We start from the raw sequence: 20,219 nt of genomic DNA on the forward strand, positions 1-20,219 counted from the left end.
ACAATATTGGTGCCAGCTTCATCACTTTATTTAGGTCTCTGCTCACATTTCACCTTCCTGAGATACCCAGATACCCAGTCTATAATATCCATCACTCTTTCCAATACAAATAAAAATTTTTATTGGAATGTCAGATATACAGAGAGGAGGAGAGAGAGGAAGATCTTCCATCCACTGATTCAATCCCCAAATGACTGCAATGGCTGGAGTTGAGCCAGTCACAAACCAGGAGCCTGGAGCCTCTTATGGGTTTCCCACGAGGGTGTAGGATCCCAATGCTTTGGGCCATCCTTGAATTCCCCACCACCCCCCACCCAGGACACAAGCAGGGAGCTGGATGGGAAACAGGGCCACTAGGATTAGAACTAGTACCCATTGGGATCCTGGCACATTCAAGGTGATGACTTTTGCCCCAGGCCTGCTGCTCTACTCCTGATCCAGCTCTCTGCTAATGTACCTGGAAGAGCAGCAGTTTGGGTCCCTGTGCTCATGTGGCAGATCCTGAAGAAGCACCTTGTTCCTTGCTGTTGTAGCTATCTTGGTGGTGAACCAGGAGATGGAAGATTCTCTCTCTTTCCTTGTCTGTAACTCTTCTTTTTTAAATAAATAAATCTTTTTTTTTAAGGTTAACTTCATACATTGAATACTAGATCCATTACTCAATCTTGACACCTTACCTTTCAGATAATTATTTAACTGAACCCTTCTTTCAATAGCAAAATATAATCTTGTTTTATAATCTTAAGATACCCAAAAACATATCCAGGAATGTTCCAATTCATCTGTCAAATATCAGAGATTCTAATATTCTAATTCTTTTTTTTTTAAAGATTTATTTATTTATTGGAAAGTCAGATATACAGAGAGGAGGAGAGACAGAGAGGAAGAGCTTCCATCCGATGATTCACTCCCCAAGTGAGCGCAACAGCCGATGCTATGCCGATCTGAAGCAATGATCCAGGAACTTCCACATGATCCCACATGGGTGCAGGGTCCCAAAGCTTTGGGCCATCCTCGACTGCTTTCCCAGGCCACAAGCAGGGAGCTGGATGGGAAGTGGAGCTGCCGGGATTAGAACTGGTGCCCATATGGGATCCCGGTGTGTTCAAGGCGAGGACTTTTAGCTGCTAGGCCACGCCACTGGGTCCTAATATTCTACTTCTAATATTCTAATATTCCATCCACCAAAATTTGCAGGTTATTTTTATACCCAGGAATAGCATGAGGGGTTTTTTGTTTTGTTTTGTTTTTTTGTGGAGCCATGTAATCAGATTTTTATTCAGAAATGTATGGTGTATATTGTTAACATGTAAAATTTATAAAAACAGGGCCCGGCGCTGTGGCGCAGTGATTAAGGTCCTCGCCTTGCATGCTGGGATCCTATATGGGCGCCGGTTCTTATCCCGGCAGCCCTACTTCCTATCCAGCTCCCTGCCTGTGGCCTGGGAAAGCAGTCAAGGACAGCCCAAAGCTTTGGGACCCTGCACCCGTGTGGGAGACCCAGAACAGGCTCCTGGCTTTGGATTGGCATAGCATCGGCCGTTGTGCTCACTTGGGGAGTGAAACATCAGACGGAAGATCTTCCTCTCTGTCTCTCCTCTCTGTATATCCTCCTTTCCAATAAAAAAATTTAAAAATAAATAAATCTTTAAAAAAATGTATAAAAACAGATCATGTCTTTTCATCCCTCTTGGCACCTCCCCCACTCTGTGCATGACACGTACTGGGTGTGCGTTTGAGATCTGTGTGACTAGACTCTGGGAGAAGTGGCCATGTTGTTTGCTTACACAGCCTGTATTCCCATGCCTTTGAACCTCACTATTCCAAATGGTTCTGTCATCCTTTTTCTTGGCTCCTCACATGCAGTTGAATATGTAGAATCTATAGGCTTCTGCTAACAATTTCTGGCCTCCATCCTTTTCCACCCACAGAATGACAGGGTGGCAACGCAGTTGGTTGTGAGCATTCGCGTACAGGGAGACATACGCCTCAGCAGCCTACGCCGCTGCTGTGCCCTGACTTGCTACAATGCCCGCAAGATGAGCCAGGATGCTTTTGCCGCCATCAGGAACTATAATACTTCCAGGACCCAGACTGAGTGGTGAGTTGGTTTTGTTTTTCCTAGCTCACCTTCTCAGAAGAGAATTGATCGCTGTGATTGGAGGGCATCTGAGCTCTTCACACTGGAGTGGACTCTTGGAGACTTAGTCTGGCGACACCCGCTACAGAAGCCACTGGTCATTCTGCATATAGTCAGCAATCCCAGAAGGAGGCCAAGTCAGCTGGGCTTCCTTGCCTGCATTTGGCACGTTGAAGCTTTGAGTATAAGGCAGGAGGGCCTGTGTTCACTTTCTATAGTCTGGGAAATGACCAGTGGTTCTTGGGCAGCTACCTGATTGTCTTGTCTTGAAAGCATCTTTCATAACTGATCAAGTGACCTGTTTTCCTTGATAATCTCTGTAAACATTCCAGCTCAGTTACAGCTCCACTGGTATTCTGTGTCATACTAACTTCCCTTCTGGGGACAGCAGTGGCTTAGCAGGTGAAGCTGTATACCTGCAGCACCAGCATTCCATAGGGATACTGTTTGTTGTTGTTTTGTTGTTGTTGTTGTTAATTACATCGCATTACAGTTTCATAGGCTCTGGGATTCTCCCAACCCCTCCCCATGTCCACCCCCTCATGGTGGATTCCTCCACCTTGTTGCAATATTATAGTTCAAATCCAGTCAAGATTCTTTCATTGCAGGCATATACCAAGCATAGAGTCCAGCATCTTATTGTCCAGCTACATTCAATGGTTTCTTGGGGAGACCATCTCTGGTCTGAAGGCAGAGCTGGCAGAATATCATCCCGATCAATTAAAAGCCCCAAGATAACATCAACAACAATTTACAACGTTATGGAATTAATTGACAGTGTTTTTTGAATCGTAGCTACTCCACTTCCTGTTCAGCTGTCTGCTTAAGACCTGGGGAAGCAGAGGATGGCTGAAGTGCTGGCCCCCTGCAGCATTGTGGGAGATTCAGAAGATGCTCCTAGCTCCTTTCTTCCACCTGGACAAGGCCTGGCTGTTGTGGCCACTGGAGAGTGAACCAGCAGATAGAAGATTCTCTCCTTTTCTCCCTTACCTCTTCTTTCTGCAACTCTGCCTTACAAATAAATTTAAAAGACAGATCTTTACGGCCCAGTGCAGTGGCTCAAACTTTCTTTTCTTTTTTTTTTTTTTTTAAAGATTTATTTATTATTATTTTTATTGGAAAGTCAGATATACAGAGAGAAGGAGAGAAAGAGAGGAAGATCTTCTGTCCGATGATTCACTCCCCAAGTGAGCGCAACGGCCGGTGCTATGCCGATCCGAAGCGAGGATCCAGGAGCTTCCTCCAGGTCTCCCACACGGGTGCAGGGTCCCAAAGCATTGGGCCGTTCTTGACTGCCTTCCCAGGCCACAAGCAGGGAGCTGGATGGAAGTGGAGCTGCCGGGATTAGAACTGGTGCCCATATGGGATCCCGGCATGTTCAAGGCGAGGACTTTTAGCCACTAGGCCACGCTGCTGGGTCCATGGCTCAAACTTTCAAACAAAAAAATTTTTTTAATTCTCTCTTCATTTCATGTCTGTTATTAATCTGATACTCACTGAAACTTGAGAACTATTTCAGTAAGGAAATATTGCCTGTTGTGGCAGAGATGGAAACACAGTCATTTAAAAAAACAGATTTTGTATTGGAAAGGCAGACCAGATTTACAGAGAGAAAGATCTTCCATCTGCTGGTTCACTCCCCAGATGACTGCAAAAGCTGGAGCTGAACCCATCGAAAGCCAGGAGCCAGGAGCTTGTTCTGTGTCTCCCGTGTGGGTCCCAAGGCTTTGGACCATTCTCCTCAACTTTCCCAGGCCACAAGCAGGGAACTGGATGGGAAATGGAACAGCCAGGATACAAACCAGTGCCCATATGGGATCCCAGTGTTTGAAGATGGAAGATTAGCTAATTAAACCCCTGTACTGGGCCCAACACAGTCATTTTTAATCTGAATTTGGCCTGAGTTCTGGAAGTTTGAGTTACCAATTGCTAATCTTATTCCTTTACTTTGTGAACAGGTCCCCTCCCCTCACAATGCTCTTCCTCTGTGCTACCAAATTTGCTGCCTCCACCCCTTCATCCTGTACGGGCATCACCTCTTTCCTGAGCAGTGACTCAAGTCCTCTGCCAAAGGTGCCAGCTACCAGTTCAGAAGCTAAGGCCACCACTAAGAAGGCAGCTGCCTCTTTGGAGTCATTCTTCCAAAAAGCTGCTGAAAAGCAGAAAGCCAAAGAAGCCTCCTGCCCGGCTGCCGCTGGCCAGGCTCTCACAAGCAGCCTACCCCACAAGCCGCCCTTGTCGCCTTTCCAGACCAGTCAAGGGACAGGAACAGAACCGGTTTTTAAGCAAAAGAGCCTGCTGCTACAACCAGAACAACTTAATCACTCTTCGCTCTGTCTCTCTCCCGAGGAGGACCCTCAGTCTGATGGCAGTGCGCTACCTGCAGGTGATCCCCACTGCACCCCTGCTTGTGAAGGGGTGTCTTCCAGAGCTATTCCTGCGCCGCTGGATCTGTCCCAGAGTAGCTCTGGGCTCCAGTCCGCCCCGGTGGCCACATGTACTCTGGAAGGGGCTTTGAGTGAAGTCCCTGCCCAAAGTCTGCTCACTGCCGAGGACCAAGTGGCCTGTGACAGGTGTGGCTCCCTGGTGTCTGCATGGGAGATGCCAGAACACCTGGACTATCACTTTGCCTTGGAACTCCAAAACTCTTTCCTGCAGCCCCAGCTGGCTTCTGTCACTTCTCCTCAACGCAAAAGAAATCCCAAGAGTCCAGTGGCTTCTGGAAGTAAGCGCCCTAGGTCTCAAGGGATGCAAACATTGGAGTCCTTTTTTAAACCAGTAGCACACTAGTGCTGCCCTCAAGCTGTGCTGCAGGAAATGAATGTTCCACTTGTTACCCTGAAACATTGAAATATGCTCAGTTAAACACCCGGAGGATGATGCAACTTTGAGTGCAAGATGAAGGTTTCCATGTCTTCCCAGGCACCAGTTCTAATCCCAGTGCTTGTAGAGTTGGAGAAGTGCCTGCATACCTCCCTCGGCAGTTTTCCCCTTGGCTTTGAGGGAGACCGTGTCCTTTGTTACAGCGGAAGCCTCGCCTGGGACCTTAATCAAGTCACTGTCTTCATTTCCTCCACAAAGACCTTATAGATGATTGATTTAAAGCACCTCACTTACTGTTGGCATCCAAAAGGATAACTTCTAACTTATTTTAAAAATGAGTTAAAAACTTTTTAAAAGATATTTTTTAAGAAACTTCTAAACTTTTAACTTTTTTAAAACGTTTAAAAAAAAAAAACGTTAAAAACGTTAAAAAAAATTTGACTTGAAAGGCAGAGTGAAAACAGAGAGATCTTCCATCTTCTGGCTTAGTGCCCAAATGGCTGCAGCAGCTGAGACTGAGCCAGACCCAAGCCAGGAGCCTGGGACTCCCTCCCACGTGGATGGCGGCAGCCCAGTCAGCTGCTGCTGCTTTCCCAGGTGCATTAACAGGGAGTTAGACTGGAAGTGGTGAGCCAGGACTCCAAAGTGGGTTTGCCTATGTAGCCGCTGACAGATTAATGTGCTGTGCCAACACTGTCCCCAAAATAATTATTATTAAAAACAAAACAAAGAGGGCCCAGCAGCGTGGCCTAGCGGCTAAAAGTCCTCACCTTGAACATGCCGGGATCCCATATGGGCGCTGGTTCCAACCCCAGCAGCTCCACTTTCCCATCCAGCTCCCTGCTTGTGGCCTGGGAAAGCAGTCGAGAACAGCCCAATGCTTTGGGACCCTGCACCCGTGTGGGAGACCTGGAAGAAGTTCCTGGATCCTGGCTTCAGATCGGCATAGCACCAGCCGTTGCGCTCACTTGGGGAGTGAATCATCGGACAGAAGATCTTCCTCTCTTTCTCTCCTCCTCTCTGTATATCTGACTTTCCAATAAATAAATAAATCTTTAAAAAAAAAAAAAAAACAAAACAAAAACAAAGAACTTGTACATTTATGACAGGCAGTTCAGACAGTGCCCTGACCACAATTTTATATCTTCACTGAAGCCTGGAGAGCTGAAAGTCATGTGGTAACTAGTTAGATCAGAGCTCTGCATTGAAAGGCTACACAGTAAACACTGGATTTCATGAAAATAAACCTTGTAATATTATTCGTTTCAGCTATTGGCCCTTCTGCTCCTGCACTAAAGTCTGTTTACTGGGGTTAAGTCATGATTAGAATGCATCCTCTCGGGCCCGGCGCTGTGGCGCAAGTGGTTAAGGTCCTCGCCTTGCACGCCCGGGATCCCATATGGGCGCCGGTTCTAATCCCGGCAGCCCCGCTTCCCTTCCAGCTCCCTGCCTGTGGCCTGGGAAAGCAGTCGAGGACGTCCTAAAGCTTTGGGAACCTGCACCCGCGTGGGAGACCCGGAAGAGGCTCCTGGCTTCGGATCGGCATAGTATCGGCCCGTTGCGCTCACTTGGGGAGTGAATCATCGGACGGAAGATCTTCCTCTCTGTCTCTCCTCTCTGTATATCCGCCTTTCCAATGAAAAAATAATAAAAATAAATCTTTAAAAAAAAAAAAAAAAGAATGCATCCTCTCTAGAACTCTGCTATTCCAGCCATGTCCTGAGCAGTGGCCACATCAGGAGACTTGGTAGGCAAGCGTGATGACCACTCCCATACAGAAATTACCTCGGCCTCCCCAACATACCTGCTCAGCCTGCAGCTGCTACGAACAAAGCTCCCTGATGTGAACCTTCAAATTTGATAGATATTGGTCTACGAGATACCAAAGGTCAGGTTTGGTGAGGATGCTGAGAACACTTGAAGCCTCAGAGTACAAAGGGGCAGGTGCATGGGGCTCTAGGATCTCTAGCATTATCACCTGGCTCCCAGTTAGTCTGGTATATTCACGATGCTGTGGTTTTTGCACTTGGTCCACGCCTGTGGAGTCTTTCACCTCCACTCTGCAGGAAGGCGATTTTTCTGGCTTTTCTCCTATGGGGACCCGTGGATTCCTTGTGGAATTCTAGAGAGCAATGCTAGGTATAGTAGGTTAAATGTGTCAGGAAAAATAGTATTCATACCCCTTCTGCACATGGCTGTTTTTCAATTAGGGGCATTTCATGTGAAGAATGGCAGAAGCTACTAGGAATAGCAGGGAAATCTTTTTTTCCCCTTCAATGGTATTTTCTACTGTTATAGCACTTAGAATAAAAGACTAATTCATTATGTATTGGTCTTTACTGGACTTGTAGCTTGTTAAAAGCAAGATTTCTTCACAATGCTTTGTACATAACAATGTTTGATAAGTATGTAGTGAAAAGCCCTAGGTCTGATTAACATAACTGGGAATATAAAAATGTATGAATTCCTTAGGGGGCTGCCTCAAACACCCTTTTACTCCCTGTGCCAGAGCGGTAAGGAAACTCCCTTTCACACTCTTGGAAACAATGTCACGTCTAATTATGCTTTGCTAGGGTCAGTGCTTAAAATCCAGGTCCTGTTTGCAGCTGGCTGTGTTTTTTTTGTTTTTTTTTAAGTGACAAAGGGACAGTGAGGGGTATCTTCACTCCCCAGTAGCTATAGCAGCTGGGGCTGGTCCAGGGGGAAGCCAAGAACCTGGAACTCCATCAGGACATCCCACTTGACAGGGATCCTAGCACTTGGGCCATTTGCTGCCCTGCCAGGTGCATTAGCAGGAAGCTGGGACTCAGACCAGTGCTCTGATATTGGGGTGCTGGTGTAGGTCACTGCACCAACATGCCAGCCCCTCTCATTTCTGCACCTCTAAAATGGGACAGGCAGTCTAAGCATGGAAACAGGAGGATGGACTAAGGTTAGGTCAGGCTAAGGATGTGCTGTACAAACCTGGAAAGCTACTCCAGGTAGCTGCCAGGGTGGAGGAAGGACGCTGTCCCAAGGCTGCCTGTGAGTAAGCAGCCGATTCCCCAAGGACAGAACAGCTATCTACCAGGACTATCTCAGTTTCACTTTCAAAGAACTTGCTGCATTAACAGGCCAGAACACTTGGCCCTCACTCTGGAACACAGATCCTCTGTGGCCAAAGTGACACCAGCTTAGCTGGCTTCTTCCCCCACTCAGGACTCGGGGTGTTAGGGAGAAATCTATTTCTGGAAGTGGAATCTTCAATACAAGTTCAGTGTAGTCAATAAAACATTTTTATTCTGTACAATATATATGTGTATTTAAATATATATACATATCTATATACATATATATGCAGAGAAACCTCAATCAAATCCCTGAGTCCACAGGAACCCAGGAAGCTACCACAGGGGAAGGCTGGTGTGGGCATGAAGAGAAGCCAACGTGGCCATAGCGTGCCTTTCCCCTTTCCTCCTGGCTCGCAGCAGCTAGGGAAGCTGGGGGTGGGGGCAGTGGAGTGCAGCACAGGGAGCCACGGGGCAGTCCCCAGCCACCAGCTGGGCAAGGAGTGCCTACTGTGAGATCCCTCAGGGAAGCCACCAAATGGCTGTAGAGGAGTATGTGGGGATAAAAGACGTGCAGCTGACCTTTGGTGTGCCAGGCCTGAGCTTGGCAGCCCCACGCCGGGGCCAGCACAACAGATAGCACCTGTGGGGCTTGTGAGGCAAGGAGATGGGAGATGGCCCTGGAGTAGGGAAGGGAGAGGAGGATGGAGCTGATGAGTCGGCCCGGGGCCTCCGCACGGGAACAGAACGCTGGCACTGACTGCCATCTCTTCAGACCCCTGGGCTGGCAGCCAGGCAGCTACAGGTATGTTTGTCCACAGTCAGTCGGAGATGGGCAACTTAACATGGCCTTGAGACGAGGTATAGAACAAGGAGTGCTTTCAGGGGCCACCCCAGTGGTGAGGATTCCTGGAGTATAGAGATGACACTTGGCATTGTCGCCTAGTCCCAGTGGGAGTGTCAAGGTGACTGCTCAGCTCTTGCTGGCAGACAGGCCACAGCATTGCCAGGCTGGTGAATTGGCCAGGTGGGTGCACAGCTTTAGAGCACTGCCTGTGTTTTGGTCTTCTCCATTGCGACCACTCCCGTCTGGCCACACCAAGCTTGGCACCTCTCCAGAAAGGGTAGGCAGGAAGCAGATGGCATAGTACCCCTGACTCCCTCGCCTAACAACACACACAGCCGCCAACCGAGGGCAGCAGGGCCGGAAGTCACCTTATGTATTGTCGGGACAGCGGGAGTGCTGCCGCTGTCTGGAGGGTTCAGAAGCCCAGGGTGGCTTGTGCTTCTCCTGCAGCGATGGCCTGCACATCTGTGACATGACCGATGCCTTTGGTGACACCCTCCCGGAACAGCAGTTTGGCGCCCACCTTCAGATACTCTGGGTGCTTCAGGAAGCGGAACCGTACCACTGCCTTCTCCCCCGTCCGCAGCTTGTCCTGCAGTGACAGACTGATCACCGGCCTGGCCTGGTCCTCCCCGTCCCAGAGTCTCAGGGCTTCTCTCTGCCAAGCCTGGGGCCTGGCTGCCCTCCCCTCCCAAGGCAGGAGCAGGCCTGCCCCTTCAGGGATGGGAGCCTACTAGTGGGGGCCCACTCACCTTGGCATGGATCTTTTCCACCACTGCCGTCTGACGGACGTTGCCCACGTGTACTGTCACCTGGAATCCCCGTCGGAAGGTGGTGGCGTGGAAGAGGAGGACAATCTCGGCTTCAAACACTGAGCAGATGGTGGGGTTCATCTCAGGGCTCACCATCACCATGCCCTGAGGAGAAATGGCCCCCAGCCCAGCAGGGGCCAGCCTCACCTCAGGCTCTGCCTCTGACCTCCAGCCCCTGCCTTTTCCATCCTTCTCCGTGACTCCCCAACACGAAGGCCTTGGGAGCAAACACTCCAAGCCTGAGCCCTTCATTCCCCACCTCATGTTCCTCTCACCCGCCTTGTGTATTTTTAGCATGGGGCACTAAGGAGCTTCCTGCTGGGCAGTGAGCTCCCCTGGGGCCCTCAGGCTGCTCCCAGGCAGGCTGCTTGTCCAGACCAGCTCTCCTTCAGGTTTGGATGGGCACCCCAAAAGTATCTCATTTAGCAGCCAAAGTCCTAGATATGTCCCTCCAACCCACCCAGCCCCCTGGGCTGGCTCACCTTCCGGAGTAACGCACGGTCAAAGTCACCGAGGGCCAGTGTGGCGGCCTGGCCGGCTCGTAGCACCCGGCAGGCAGAGCGGTTGCGCTGGATGCTGCACACCCTCAGTTCCAGGAAACAGCCATCGTCGGTTGGACCCACCACCAGCTGGTCGCCCTCACGGCAAATCCCACTGTGGTCCAGGGGGCAGGGGGCACAGTGTCAGCCTTGCTCCCCCCGAATTCTCTGCTTAGAGCATTCCATCCTTTCTGGGGTTTGAGCCCCTTGAGTGAGGATAAGGGGTGGGGGAATGGTGGCCTTAAAAGGCACCTGCTGGTTTGACATTACCTAACACTAGATCCCTGAAGTAGCAAAACATTCCCCCTTGGGGTTCATCCTTTCTCAGGCCCTCTCCTTTCCCTACTTGGAGATGCAATCACAGCCAGATACACACAAGTTACTTCCCAGAGTCCAAGTCCCATACCTCTCCCCTCAGGGGACAGCAGAGATACGGTTTTTCCTGCAAACCATCACACTCTAGCTTCCTGCAGATGCTCTAGCTCTCTGCTCTGCATCAAGTGCATTCTGTGTGTTGTCAAAGCTCAGCAGGATGGATAGGAAGCAAAGCCATTCACCTGGAAAGTGTCCCTCCAACAACAGTCCCCACCTCTGGCACCGTGTAGATTTCATCCACCTGAAGTCAAAGAAAACACTACCAGGGACCTGCCAAGGAGGGCCGCCGGGTCTCAGATGCCAACAGTGACCACGGCCTTAGAATGAGCCCTCCCCGTCCCACAGCCTGCAACCCATCAGGCCGACCAGCTACCTGGAACTCTGTCAACTGCTGCATGAGCTCCTCCTGCTCCTTGCTGTTGGTCAGGGGCGGAAGGATGTTCAGAAAGACTTTAAGGAGGTCCAGACCCTCTCCAGACACACTGGACAGTGTGAAGATGGGGGTGATGCTGCCAAAGGAGCCAAGGAAGGACACATGGAGAAAACCCAAATGGGTTAGAGGCCAGGGGCCCACGGGAAAAGATCCGCTTTCTTCTGGACACCCAGGGACCCCCTTCCCCAACTGCTAATGGCTTAGGAGCTTGGGGCCCTCTCTCTGTGAGAGACAGCCGAGAAGTGAGCCACAGGTAACCCGTCCCCAGGCCATGGGAGACAGAATGCTGCCCTTCATCTCCAGGATCCTCTGCAGCAAAGATTCCCATGAGGCCAAGTTTAAAAGGCCCCATGGAACTGACCCAGAATCGGTCACACCTCTGGGTCCCTGGGCCCTGCAGATCCCGGCTCTAGCATGAGGCAAGCTTACTTGGGTGACTGGGCAAACTGCTGAGCGGCAGTAACAGCATCATCCTCGGAGGTGACCAGCATGGGGACCTTGTGGCAGCCTGGCTGCTTCAGGACTCGCTCCAGCTGGCGAACTGTCCTCTCCACTGTGGTCTTGGCACACAGGTCCACCTTGCTGACCACAATGAAGAAGGGTACTTTCAGGGCTAGGGCCAAGCCCAGGTGTTCCCTCGTGGTGCCGGCTGCCTCAGAGAAAAGGAAGGCAGCAGGTGGCAAGAGTGAGACCATGGTTAGCGAGGAGTGGCTGGCATCCCAACAGCCTAGCCCCAGCGGCTCGTACCGATGCCTGTGTTGGCACTGACGAGGAGCAGGGCGCAGTCGGGACAGTAGGAGGTGAGGCCAAAGATGGTGGTGTGGAGGTACTTGTGGTGGCCAGCCAGGTCGATGAAGGTGATCATCTTGGAGCTGCTCTCACAGATTTCCTCTGCCGTCCGGGAGTCACTGTAATTCACCACCTGGCCCAGGACCCAGGGTTCTCAGCACCCCTCGCCAGGCTCCCCGGCCCTCAGGAATGGCCATGACCTAAAGCTAGTCAGTCCCTGGGTGACCCTGCCTTGGAATCCTGAGACCCATTTCTTACTGAACTCTGGGTAACCCCTATCTACTTCCTAGGGGCATGAAGTTTCCACACTCTGCCCCAAGCATCCCGTGCTCAGCGTCTTGCCCCGCTGGCTCCCACTGAGCCCACACACCTCACCCTTGCTGTTAAAGCCCAGGATCTCGAAGCTGATGCTAGATGTTCGGCCAGACTGAATCTCATGCAGGTGGCGGAAAAGGTTGAGCCGGGCCCGGCCCCGCCCATTGTCCAGCTCCCCCTGGGTCAGGACTCCAAGCAGAGTTGACTTCCCTGAGTCCACGTTGCCCAGGACGGCTACACGGAGGTCTAGGAACTGGGGGAAGAATAGCCAGACATGAGGACTCGGTTCCTCACTTTTCACTGCAAGCTTGTTCGAGGGCAGTGACAGTCCCTGAGGAGCAGGTGATGACCTGGACTACTCCGAGCGCCCCAGACGAGGGGGAGAGGAGGAAGATTCTGCCCAACGGGCTGTACTTACCTGCTGGTTGTCTGGGACCTTTCGAACCAGTACCTCGGTGATCTTCCGGGGTGTGTCACTGTCATAATCCACTTCTCGCTCCCGAAGAACAGTGATGTCCGCCCCGACCCTGTCACCAAAAAGCCACCGCTGCCGATCTCCCCTGCCAACTCAGCTGGACACTAGGGACCTTCTGTACCTCCTGACACCTTACAGCACTTGCCCTGACCCTCTGGCCCACTCCCCAACACTCCCCCAATCCAAATAAACACATCTCAAATCAAGCAGCAAGAAGCCGAACCCTAACCCTAACCCTGCAGCCTGCAGCTCGGCTGGCTGGAAAGGCCAGGCAGAAAGCCCCACCTCAGCCCCTTGGCCCCTGGGTACACACAAAGACTCGGGGGGAAGGGACCGCATACTTCTCTGCCATCCGGTGCAGAGTTTTCAGGGAGGCCCGCATCTCCTCCTCGGCCAGCCCCACCAGCAGCCCGTTGTCCTCCACCCCTATCTGGTAGACAGCCTCACCACGGCCTTCCTGGAGCCGCCACTTCATTTGTGTTACCAGGTGCTCGAAGCGGTACTGGGATGGATTCACCAGCTTCAACTTGGGGCAGAGACAGCAACAAGGTGAAATCAGAGGTGTTCCTGCCAACCCCAAGTGCCACCCACCGGTCCCCTGGTTGCCAGAGCCGGCACCTTTTCTTCCCACTGAAACCCCACAATCCCTGCACCCCTAACAATGAATTGCCTCCCAACAGGACGAGGTCCAGAGCCCTCAGACTGTACAACAGCCCTGACTTCCTATAGGCCAGGAAGCTGGAAGGACTTCTGAGAAATCATCCCACATGGTCATTCTTGGTGGCAAAGACAAACAAACCCACCCCCTGCTCCTCCAGCCTGAGACTCACTTTGTACTCGATGTTTCCATCCTCAGCCTGAAAAGAAACAGGAATGGTTACTGCCCATCCTTACTTCCCCTCACCACCCACAGAGGGAAGCCCCAGGGGCACCTGCTCTGGCAAGTCCCAAAGGTGACTGGATGGCAGAGGTCCTTCTTTTTGTCCACCCTCCGCCAGCCTGTTGAAGATCACCCCTTCCCTCCCATCACCCCCCCTAACCACAGGCCCAGCTGTTTCTGTCTCCTCCACAGCCACCGGGGCCAAGTCTTTTCTTTGGCCAGTGGAAAAGACTTGGCCCCCAGTCGGGTCAACAGCATTTCCTTCCTGCCTGGCCCCCGTTGGCTGATGTCACCCAGAGCCCAAGGCTGCAAGAGGTTCTGGGCCAGGGCCAAAGGGTGAGCTCAGCAGTGGCCACTCTGTACCCGATGGGCGAGGCGCCCCAGGTGAGAGCCGAACGGTAGGTGCCAAGGCCAGGGTGGGGGAAGGGGAAGGGGAGGTAAACAAAAGCAGCTCCAAAGTGCAACACAGGTGGTAGATTCCAAAAACCACACTTGCCATGACCCTTACCTCTGGGCCCTTCAGCTGAAGTGACCTTCTGAGTCCAACCCAGCCCCCACTTCTAGCTCCTCTAGGTGGTAGCACCCCACAGAAGCAGCTGTTGCCTGAACTTTCCACTCTCAGGTGCAAAGGGGCCCTGGATCTGCTGGGCTGGTTGTGCTGGTTGGCACTTCCGTGCCTCTCCTTTCTGGTCACTGCTTGATGTCACCGTTCATCCCTCCCAAACCTTCAGGCTCCCAGGCTTTAGAAGGTCTAGAACCCCTTCTCCCAGCTGACTTCAGAAAACTAAGCCAACGGTTCCCAAAGGTTGCTCCCAGGACCAGCAGCGTCAGAAACAGAACTTGTCAGAAATGCACAGTCCTCAGCAGGGTCCCTCGCAGGTCCTTAGAAATTCGAGGGAGGTGGGGAGAACCCAGGTGACTGTCACAAGTTTGATGAACCACTGATTTTAGGCTGTTTCCCTTGGTCCCCCTGTCCCAAGAGGGAGGGACAAAGCGGAAGTCAGTTTGTGCCTTTAGAACAGACAGAGCAAGTTTGTGGGGGCGCTTCTCTCCGCCAAACCCCCCTCACAGAGCTGGCAAGGTGGACCTGTGCGTGTGTGTGCACACACTGAGGCTGCGGCGGGAACACAGCGCTGCTTTCAGTGCTACCCGCTCCCTGCGCAGCAAGTTGAGCCAAGTGCCCGTGACACTGCCCGCTCCCTCACAGGCAAGGGGGTCAGGCGTTCTGCTCGGCGAACCCCCCAGTAGACTGGGGTCCCCGGTCCCCAAATCTCCCTCCCCACCTCCTCGAGGAGGTGCCGACATTGAAGGGGAGGTTCTCGCAGGCCCCTCCTCTCTGGGGGTCCAGGCACCGGAAGGAGGGGGTTCTCCTCCCGCACCCCCCTCCTCCCTGGGATGGGGGGAGCTGTACTGACATCGGAAAAGGGGATGAATTCTCTCTCGGTCCCCACTTCCCTGGCATCCCGGAGCCGGAAGGGGTGGTCTCCTTTCGGCCCCGCCACTTCGCAAGGGGCTCACCTCGGGAGGCAGGTACGGGGGATTGTTAGCCTTGCCCGCTCGGTTCCTTCCGTTCTTCTTCTTCCCCTTCGGGCCCCCGCAGCCGCTGCTGCCGCCGGCCCCCCTAGCCTTGAGGGCTCCGCCCATGGCCGGGCCCCCTCCGGGCCGGCAGCAGCCGCCGAACAGCTCCGATACCCGCGAGTCCATCGGCCGCGGCCGCCAGCCCCCGCCCGGCCCCTCCCCCCCGCCGCCGCCGCCGCCCCTACGGCCACCGGCGCCGCGTCGGGCCAGCCGGAGGAGAGCGGGGTGGGACCCGGCGCTGGCCACGCCCCCGCCTGTCCGGCCTCCGGGCGCGCGTCAGAGGCCGCCGCGGAGCACCACGGGATACCGAGTCCGCAGGTCTGGCATCCTGCTGGAAAGAGCAGGGCCGCCGCCCTACAACTCCCAGGAGGCATCGCGGCGCAGGGTCGCGGTAGTTCAGGGCGTGGATCAGACCGCGCCTTTGCGTGCCCTACCGAGCGGCTGTCGTTCCCGGGCCTGAGGGATGACGACGGCCACTGTCCGCTTCGGGCTCTGTGGGCGTCCCTCAAGCGTTTACGCTAGTAGCTAGAGAGCTGCAGAATTTAGAATTCCTGGGCGACTTCAGCTTGCCTGCTGTTCCCTTAGTTTCTTCCCCGATTGCCGGCGTGCTGTCGGGGGTGAGTCAGAGCGAACGCCAGGGCGGAGGCGGATGGTGGTTGAGCTAATTATGGCTGTTATTGTTGCGATGATGATGCCACCTTTACATAGTAGTCACTGCTTTATGACCAGGCTGGCCCCGTCCGAGGATTGGCTTTTGGCTGCCCCAGGCACCGCCGTGACCCGACACGAGACTTGAACCTATAAACTTGCTTGCTCCCCTAGGGCTGCGAGAAGACCCGTGGCGCGTCTTTCCCCTCCCCGCCCCTTTGTTTTGAAGCGGAACCAATAGGGGAAGCTGAGTTTGATTTTTAAAACCTCCAGGGTTTTCAGGAGGGGCCTGGCCCTCCGTTGGGGGCGGGGCTGGGACTAGGGTTTCTCCAGCCACCCTAGAAGGGCGGGGGAAGTGGCCAAGAATAGAAACTTGGTCCTGGGCCCCAGGGAGACTGTTTACTTTTTTTTTTTTTCCCCTTTTTTTGCCTTTCTTGCAGAGTTATCTCTTCTTTATTTCTGGTCTCTTTTCGCATCGTCCACAATAAACACTTTGGTGACAGACGGGGACCCCAGACACCACCAGGGCGGGGCCGCGTGGCTGGTGGCATTGTGCAGGTGAGAGTCAAGACGCTTAGGGTCTATTTCTCCCCAGCTCCCATAAATCACGATATACACATTTCCCCTCTCGTCCCCAATTTGGACGTGTCTGGACCGAAGCAGAAATGAAAAACACCTGTTCCCTCCAGACTCCAATCTTACCTCTGGCGATTCCTGCAGAGGTTCAGACCTGGTGGAGGTCATGGCTTCCTGCCGGGGCCACACGGAGGCAGGCAGGTGCTCTACTGGTGTGTGGCCGTCCTCTGCCTTGGCATCACTCCCCAAAGCAGTGAGAGCAGAAAAGACCACAATCTGCATAAGGACCCAACAGGGCCAGCCAATTGGGTAGGTCTTCAGGGGTAGCAAGCGCAAGGAAGTTTTCTCAGTGTCGAGGGAGAGGTTGTGTGTCCAAGGTCCACCCCAATGCTGCTGCTGAGAGACAGACTAAAGAATTGAGTGAGCCGTCTCAAGAAGGCAGAGGACTGGAAGGGAGCGATAAGACCATCCCCCTGTATTCTCTCTACCACCAGTTCCAGGCCCACTTGACAACCAGAGAGAGCCTGCTGCTCTTGAATGATAATAGTTGCCTTTCATCCACATGGGTCTTTCAACAACCAATCCCAACACACACATGCAATTTCACTGCCACCCTCCCAATCCCCAGGTCTCCTAAATGGAGAGAGTCTTTTAAAACAGATGGAAAGGGATAACCACTTTGTTCTCCCCTCTTGACCACCTGGCCTACCACAGATAGGAGTGAGGGCTGGCAGAGAAGGCTGAGCAAGCGAGTTGGTGCAGTAACCCGGGGCCCCGGGGTGTGCAAGCTGCTGTCTGTGCTGTTTCCTGCAGGGGTTGCTGAGGAGGCGCTGTGGTGTGCTTGGCTGTGGGATGTATATATATACATTAAGGAGGCACACCCCCAGGTCACATGAATACATTTTTTCCTGGTATGTCATTAGTCACTTATTGTTGTGTAGAGTATTTTGCAGATGTTTAAGTTCAAACTGAGCAACTTTTCCTTTGGAGAGCCTAAGGGTTTCCTATGATCCCTTAACCCAACTCAACGCCTGGGTTATCCATTATTCCCCAGTGTTTTCTTCTAGGAAGTTTCATATTTGTTAAGAGTCACCTTATTTTTATTTGAAAGACAGAGTTAGACAAGGAGAGACTGAGAGACATCTTCCATCCACTGGTTCACTCCCCACGTAGCCACTCCCCAATTAGCCTCTCATGTGGTTGCAAGGGCCCAAGCATTTGAACCATCCTAAGCCGCTTTCTCAGCTACATGAGCTGGAAGCTGTATTAGAAGTGGCAGAGCCTGGACTTAATAGGTACCATTTTTAGTTGCCAGCATCACAGGTAGCATTACCCACTGATCCACAATGCCGGCTGTGTTTAAATCTTTAATCCATTTGGAATCTATTTCTTTTTTGGGATATTCAAAGGAACTGATTTGATTTATTTCCTTAAAGGATAGGATGATATCTCAAGTTATTTCCTTTAAAAAGTAGCTATCATTAGGCCTGATGTAATAGCTACAATGCTATTGCAATGGCTTAATGGCTAAATTCTCACCTTGCAAGCACCAGCATCCTATATGGGTGCTGGTTCTTGTCCCGATTGGTCCACTTCCCATTCAGCTCCCTGATTGTGACTTGAGAAAGCAGTTGAGGATACCCCAAAGCCTTAGGACCCTGTACCCATGTGGGAGACCCAGAAGCAGCTCCTGGCTTCAGATTAGTTCAGTTGCATTTGGGGGAGTGAACTAGCAGATGAAAGGTCTTTCTCTGTCTCCCTTCTCTAAATCTGCCTTTCCAATAAAAAATGAACAAATCTTTAAGTCACCATCGTTAGGGACCAGCACAATAGTGTAGTGGTTAAGGTCCACACCTTCAACACCCAGGATCCCATATGGGAGCCAGTTCTGATCCCGGCCAGCTCCACTTCCCATCCAGTTCCCTGTTTGTGGCCTGGGAAAGCAGTCGGGGACGGCCAAAAGCCTTGGGACCCTGCACCCATGTGGGAGACCTGGAAAGAAGTTCCTGGCTCCTGGCTTCAGATCAGCGCAGCACCAGCAATTGCGGCCACTTGGGGAGTGAATCATTGGACATCGGATGGAGGATCTTCCTCTCTGTCTCTCCTCATCTCTGTACATCTGTCTTTCCAATAAAATAAATAAATCTTTTTTTTAAAAAAAAGGCACCGGGCCCGGCGCGGTGGCGCAAGTGGTTAAAGTCCTCGCCTTGCCAAAGCCAACAGGGGAACGTGGGCACCCCTGCTGGATAACTACTTCCATTGGAAAGTGTGAATACGGATGGGGGCAGTTCAGACTAGGCAGGGCTATAGCACCTGTGGGCCTCACGGTGAGCTGTCTGTTCTGACTGGTGCAAGTTAAAATTAGAGTGGGTTGAGGGGTGTTTGGGCTTAGCCACAGCATTAGCTGGCAGAGGCTGGTACTAGGAGCCAATTCTGACAAGTCAAATGCCAAAACTACCTGGAGACTGCATACTCTAGGAGTGGGTGTGGCCTAGTAGGGAAATAGTGGGCACCTCCCTCAGGGTTACCACCCTCACTGGACAGCAGGAAACCCAGGCTAGGAGCAGGGGTGGCTTGACAGAAAGGCACCTGCCAGTGGGTGTATGGGCTGGATAATAGGTTGGTTGGGTTGAACCAGGCTTCAATGTCCATTGACGTGTGCGAGAGCTACTTGGGATGTGGGACAGACTGGACAAGCCTGCACTGCATACTGGCAAGCATGGGAACCAGGGTAGGGGGCAGAACTGGTAGGGGTTTTGGGGAGTCGCCTCAACTAGGCTGCAGCTCCAACTGGTTTGCATGAAGACCGAGTATGAAGTGGGTAGAATCGAGCTGGACTACAACACCCATTGGTTCACAAGGAAGACCGGGCTGGAAGCCGAACGGACCCAGTAATCGCAACGACCAGCATATGCATAAGCTGATTGGTGTGACGAACAGTGTTGGAGTCTGTACTAGCAAACTCACTCAAGAATCAGATCTGGGATCAACTCAGATGAAGTTTCTTTGGATATTTCTCCAACTGAACTGCTGATCTTGGAACCCCAACCATCAAGAGACTGTCAGCCAGTGGACTCTGAATAGGTTTCATTACGGTTGGGACGGAGAGATTGGCAGCAATCCAGAACTGATGAACTATCAAAACTGTATGAGCAGGACCCTTGGAGCGCGCCTCATGTTGGGGATGGGGGATGGGTGGGAGGTAGGGTGGGGCTTTCCCCTTTGTTACTCCCCTAACCCTACATACAGGGCAAAATGATTATATTAGTGTGGAAACAATGATATTACCCACTTTCACCCTGTAGCCCGTGACCCTTTGTACCCTAATAAACTAAGATTATTAAAAAAAAAAAAAAAAAGTCCTCACCTTGCACGCCCGGGATCCCATATGGGCGCCGGTTCTAATCCAGGCAGCCCCGCTTCCCTTCCAGCTCCCTGCCTGTGGCCTGGGAAAGCAGTCAAGGACGGCCCAAAGCTTTGGGACCCTGCACCCGTGTGGGAGACCCGGAAGAGGCTCCTGGCTTCGGATCGGCATAGTATCGGCCGTTGCGCTCACTTGGGGAGTGAATCATCGGACGGAAGATCTTCCTCTGTGTCTCTCCTCTCTGTATATCCGCCTTTCCAATAAAAAAAAAAAATCATAAAAATAAAAAAAAAGGCACCATCGTTAAAGTGATTTTAAAAATCACCATCATGACTTGAACAATCTAGATATGAGGGTACTTCAGAAAGCTCATGGAAATAAAATTGTAAGTTTAATATGGTTCAAAAATTTTTTGAAATCTCTGTAGTTTTTCACAATCAACATATTTTGCATGATTTTTAAAAAGATTTATTTATTCTTATTGGAAAGTCAGATATATAGAGAGGAGGAGAGACAGAGAAGAAGATGCTTTGTCTGATGATTTACTCCTCAAGTGACCGCAATGGCTGGTGCTGTGC

At 52.1% G+C, this 20,219-nt stretch overlaps 2 protein-coding genes across 3 annotated transcripts in view; one reads left to right on the forward strand and one right to left on the reverse strand.

The window, feature by feature from the left end:
• Positions 1-5,345, forward strand: part of POLH (DNA polymerase eta) — a 34,173-nt gene extending 28,828 nt beyond the window's left edge. The window contains exons 10-11 of the mRNA XM_040983443.1: positions 1,932-2,101; positions 4,099-5,345. Of these exons, the coding sequence (XP_040839377.1) occupies positions 1,932-2,101; positions 4,099-4,930 (1,002 nt within the window). The 3' untranslated portion in view covers positions 4,931-5,345. The remainder of the gene's footprint in view (positions 1-1,931; positions 2,102-4,098) is intronic.
• Positions 5,346-9,068: 3,723 nt separating this feature from the next.
• GTPBP2 (GTP binding protein 2) lies at positions 9,069-16,685 on the reverse strand. Of its 2 annotated transcripts, none has more exons than XM_040983446.1 (12): positions 16,404-16,685; positions 13,426-13,452; positions 12,937-13,121; positions 12,539-12,647; positions 12,176-12,373; positions 11,764-11,938; positions 11,446-11,665; positions 10,957-11,092; positions 10,766-10,824; positions 10,152-10,323; positions 9,610-9,774; positions 9,069-9,449 (listed from the first exon to the last, which is right to left on the reverse strand). In XM_040983446.1, exons 1-12 carry the CDS (start codon positions 16,557-16,559, stop codon positions 9,273-9,275), a joined length of 1,779 nt encoding a protein of 592 aa, XP_040839380.1. In that variant the 5' UTR covers positions 16,560-16,685; the 3' UTR covers positions 9,069-9,272. The 2 variants fall into 2 exon arrangements, with proteins under 2 accessions (XP_040839380.1, XP_040839379.1); XM_040983445.1 differs by lacking the exon at positions 16,404-16,685 and adding an exon at positions 14,994-15,209.
• Between the last annotated feature and the right edge of the window lie 3,534 nt (positions 16,686-20,219).

The sequence above is a fragment of the Ochotona curzoniae genome, unplaced genomic scaffold (genome assembly GCF_017591425.1).
Source record: "Ochotona curzoniae isolate NIBS_2020 unplaced genomic scaffold, NIBS_Ocur_1.0 contig_3819, whole genome shotgun sequence".
In the NCBI taxonomy this organism is placed as follows: domain Eukaryota; kingdom Metazoa; phylum Chordata; class Mammalia; order Lagomorpha; family Ochotonidae; genus Ochotona; species Ochotona curzoniae.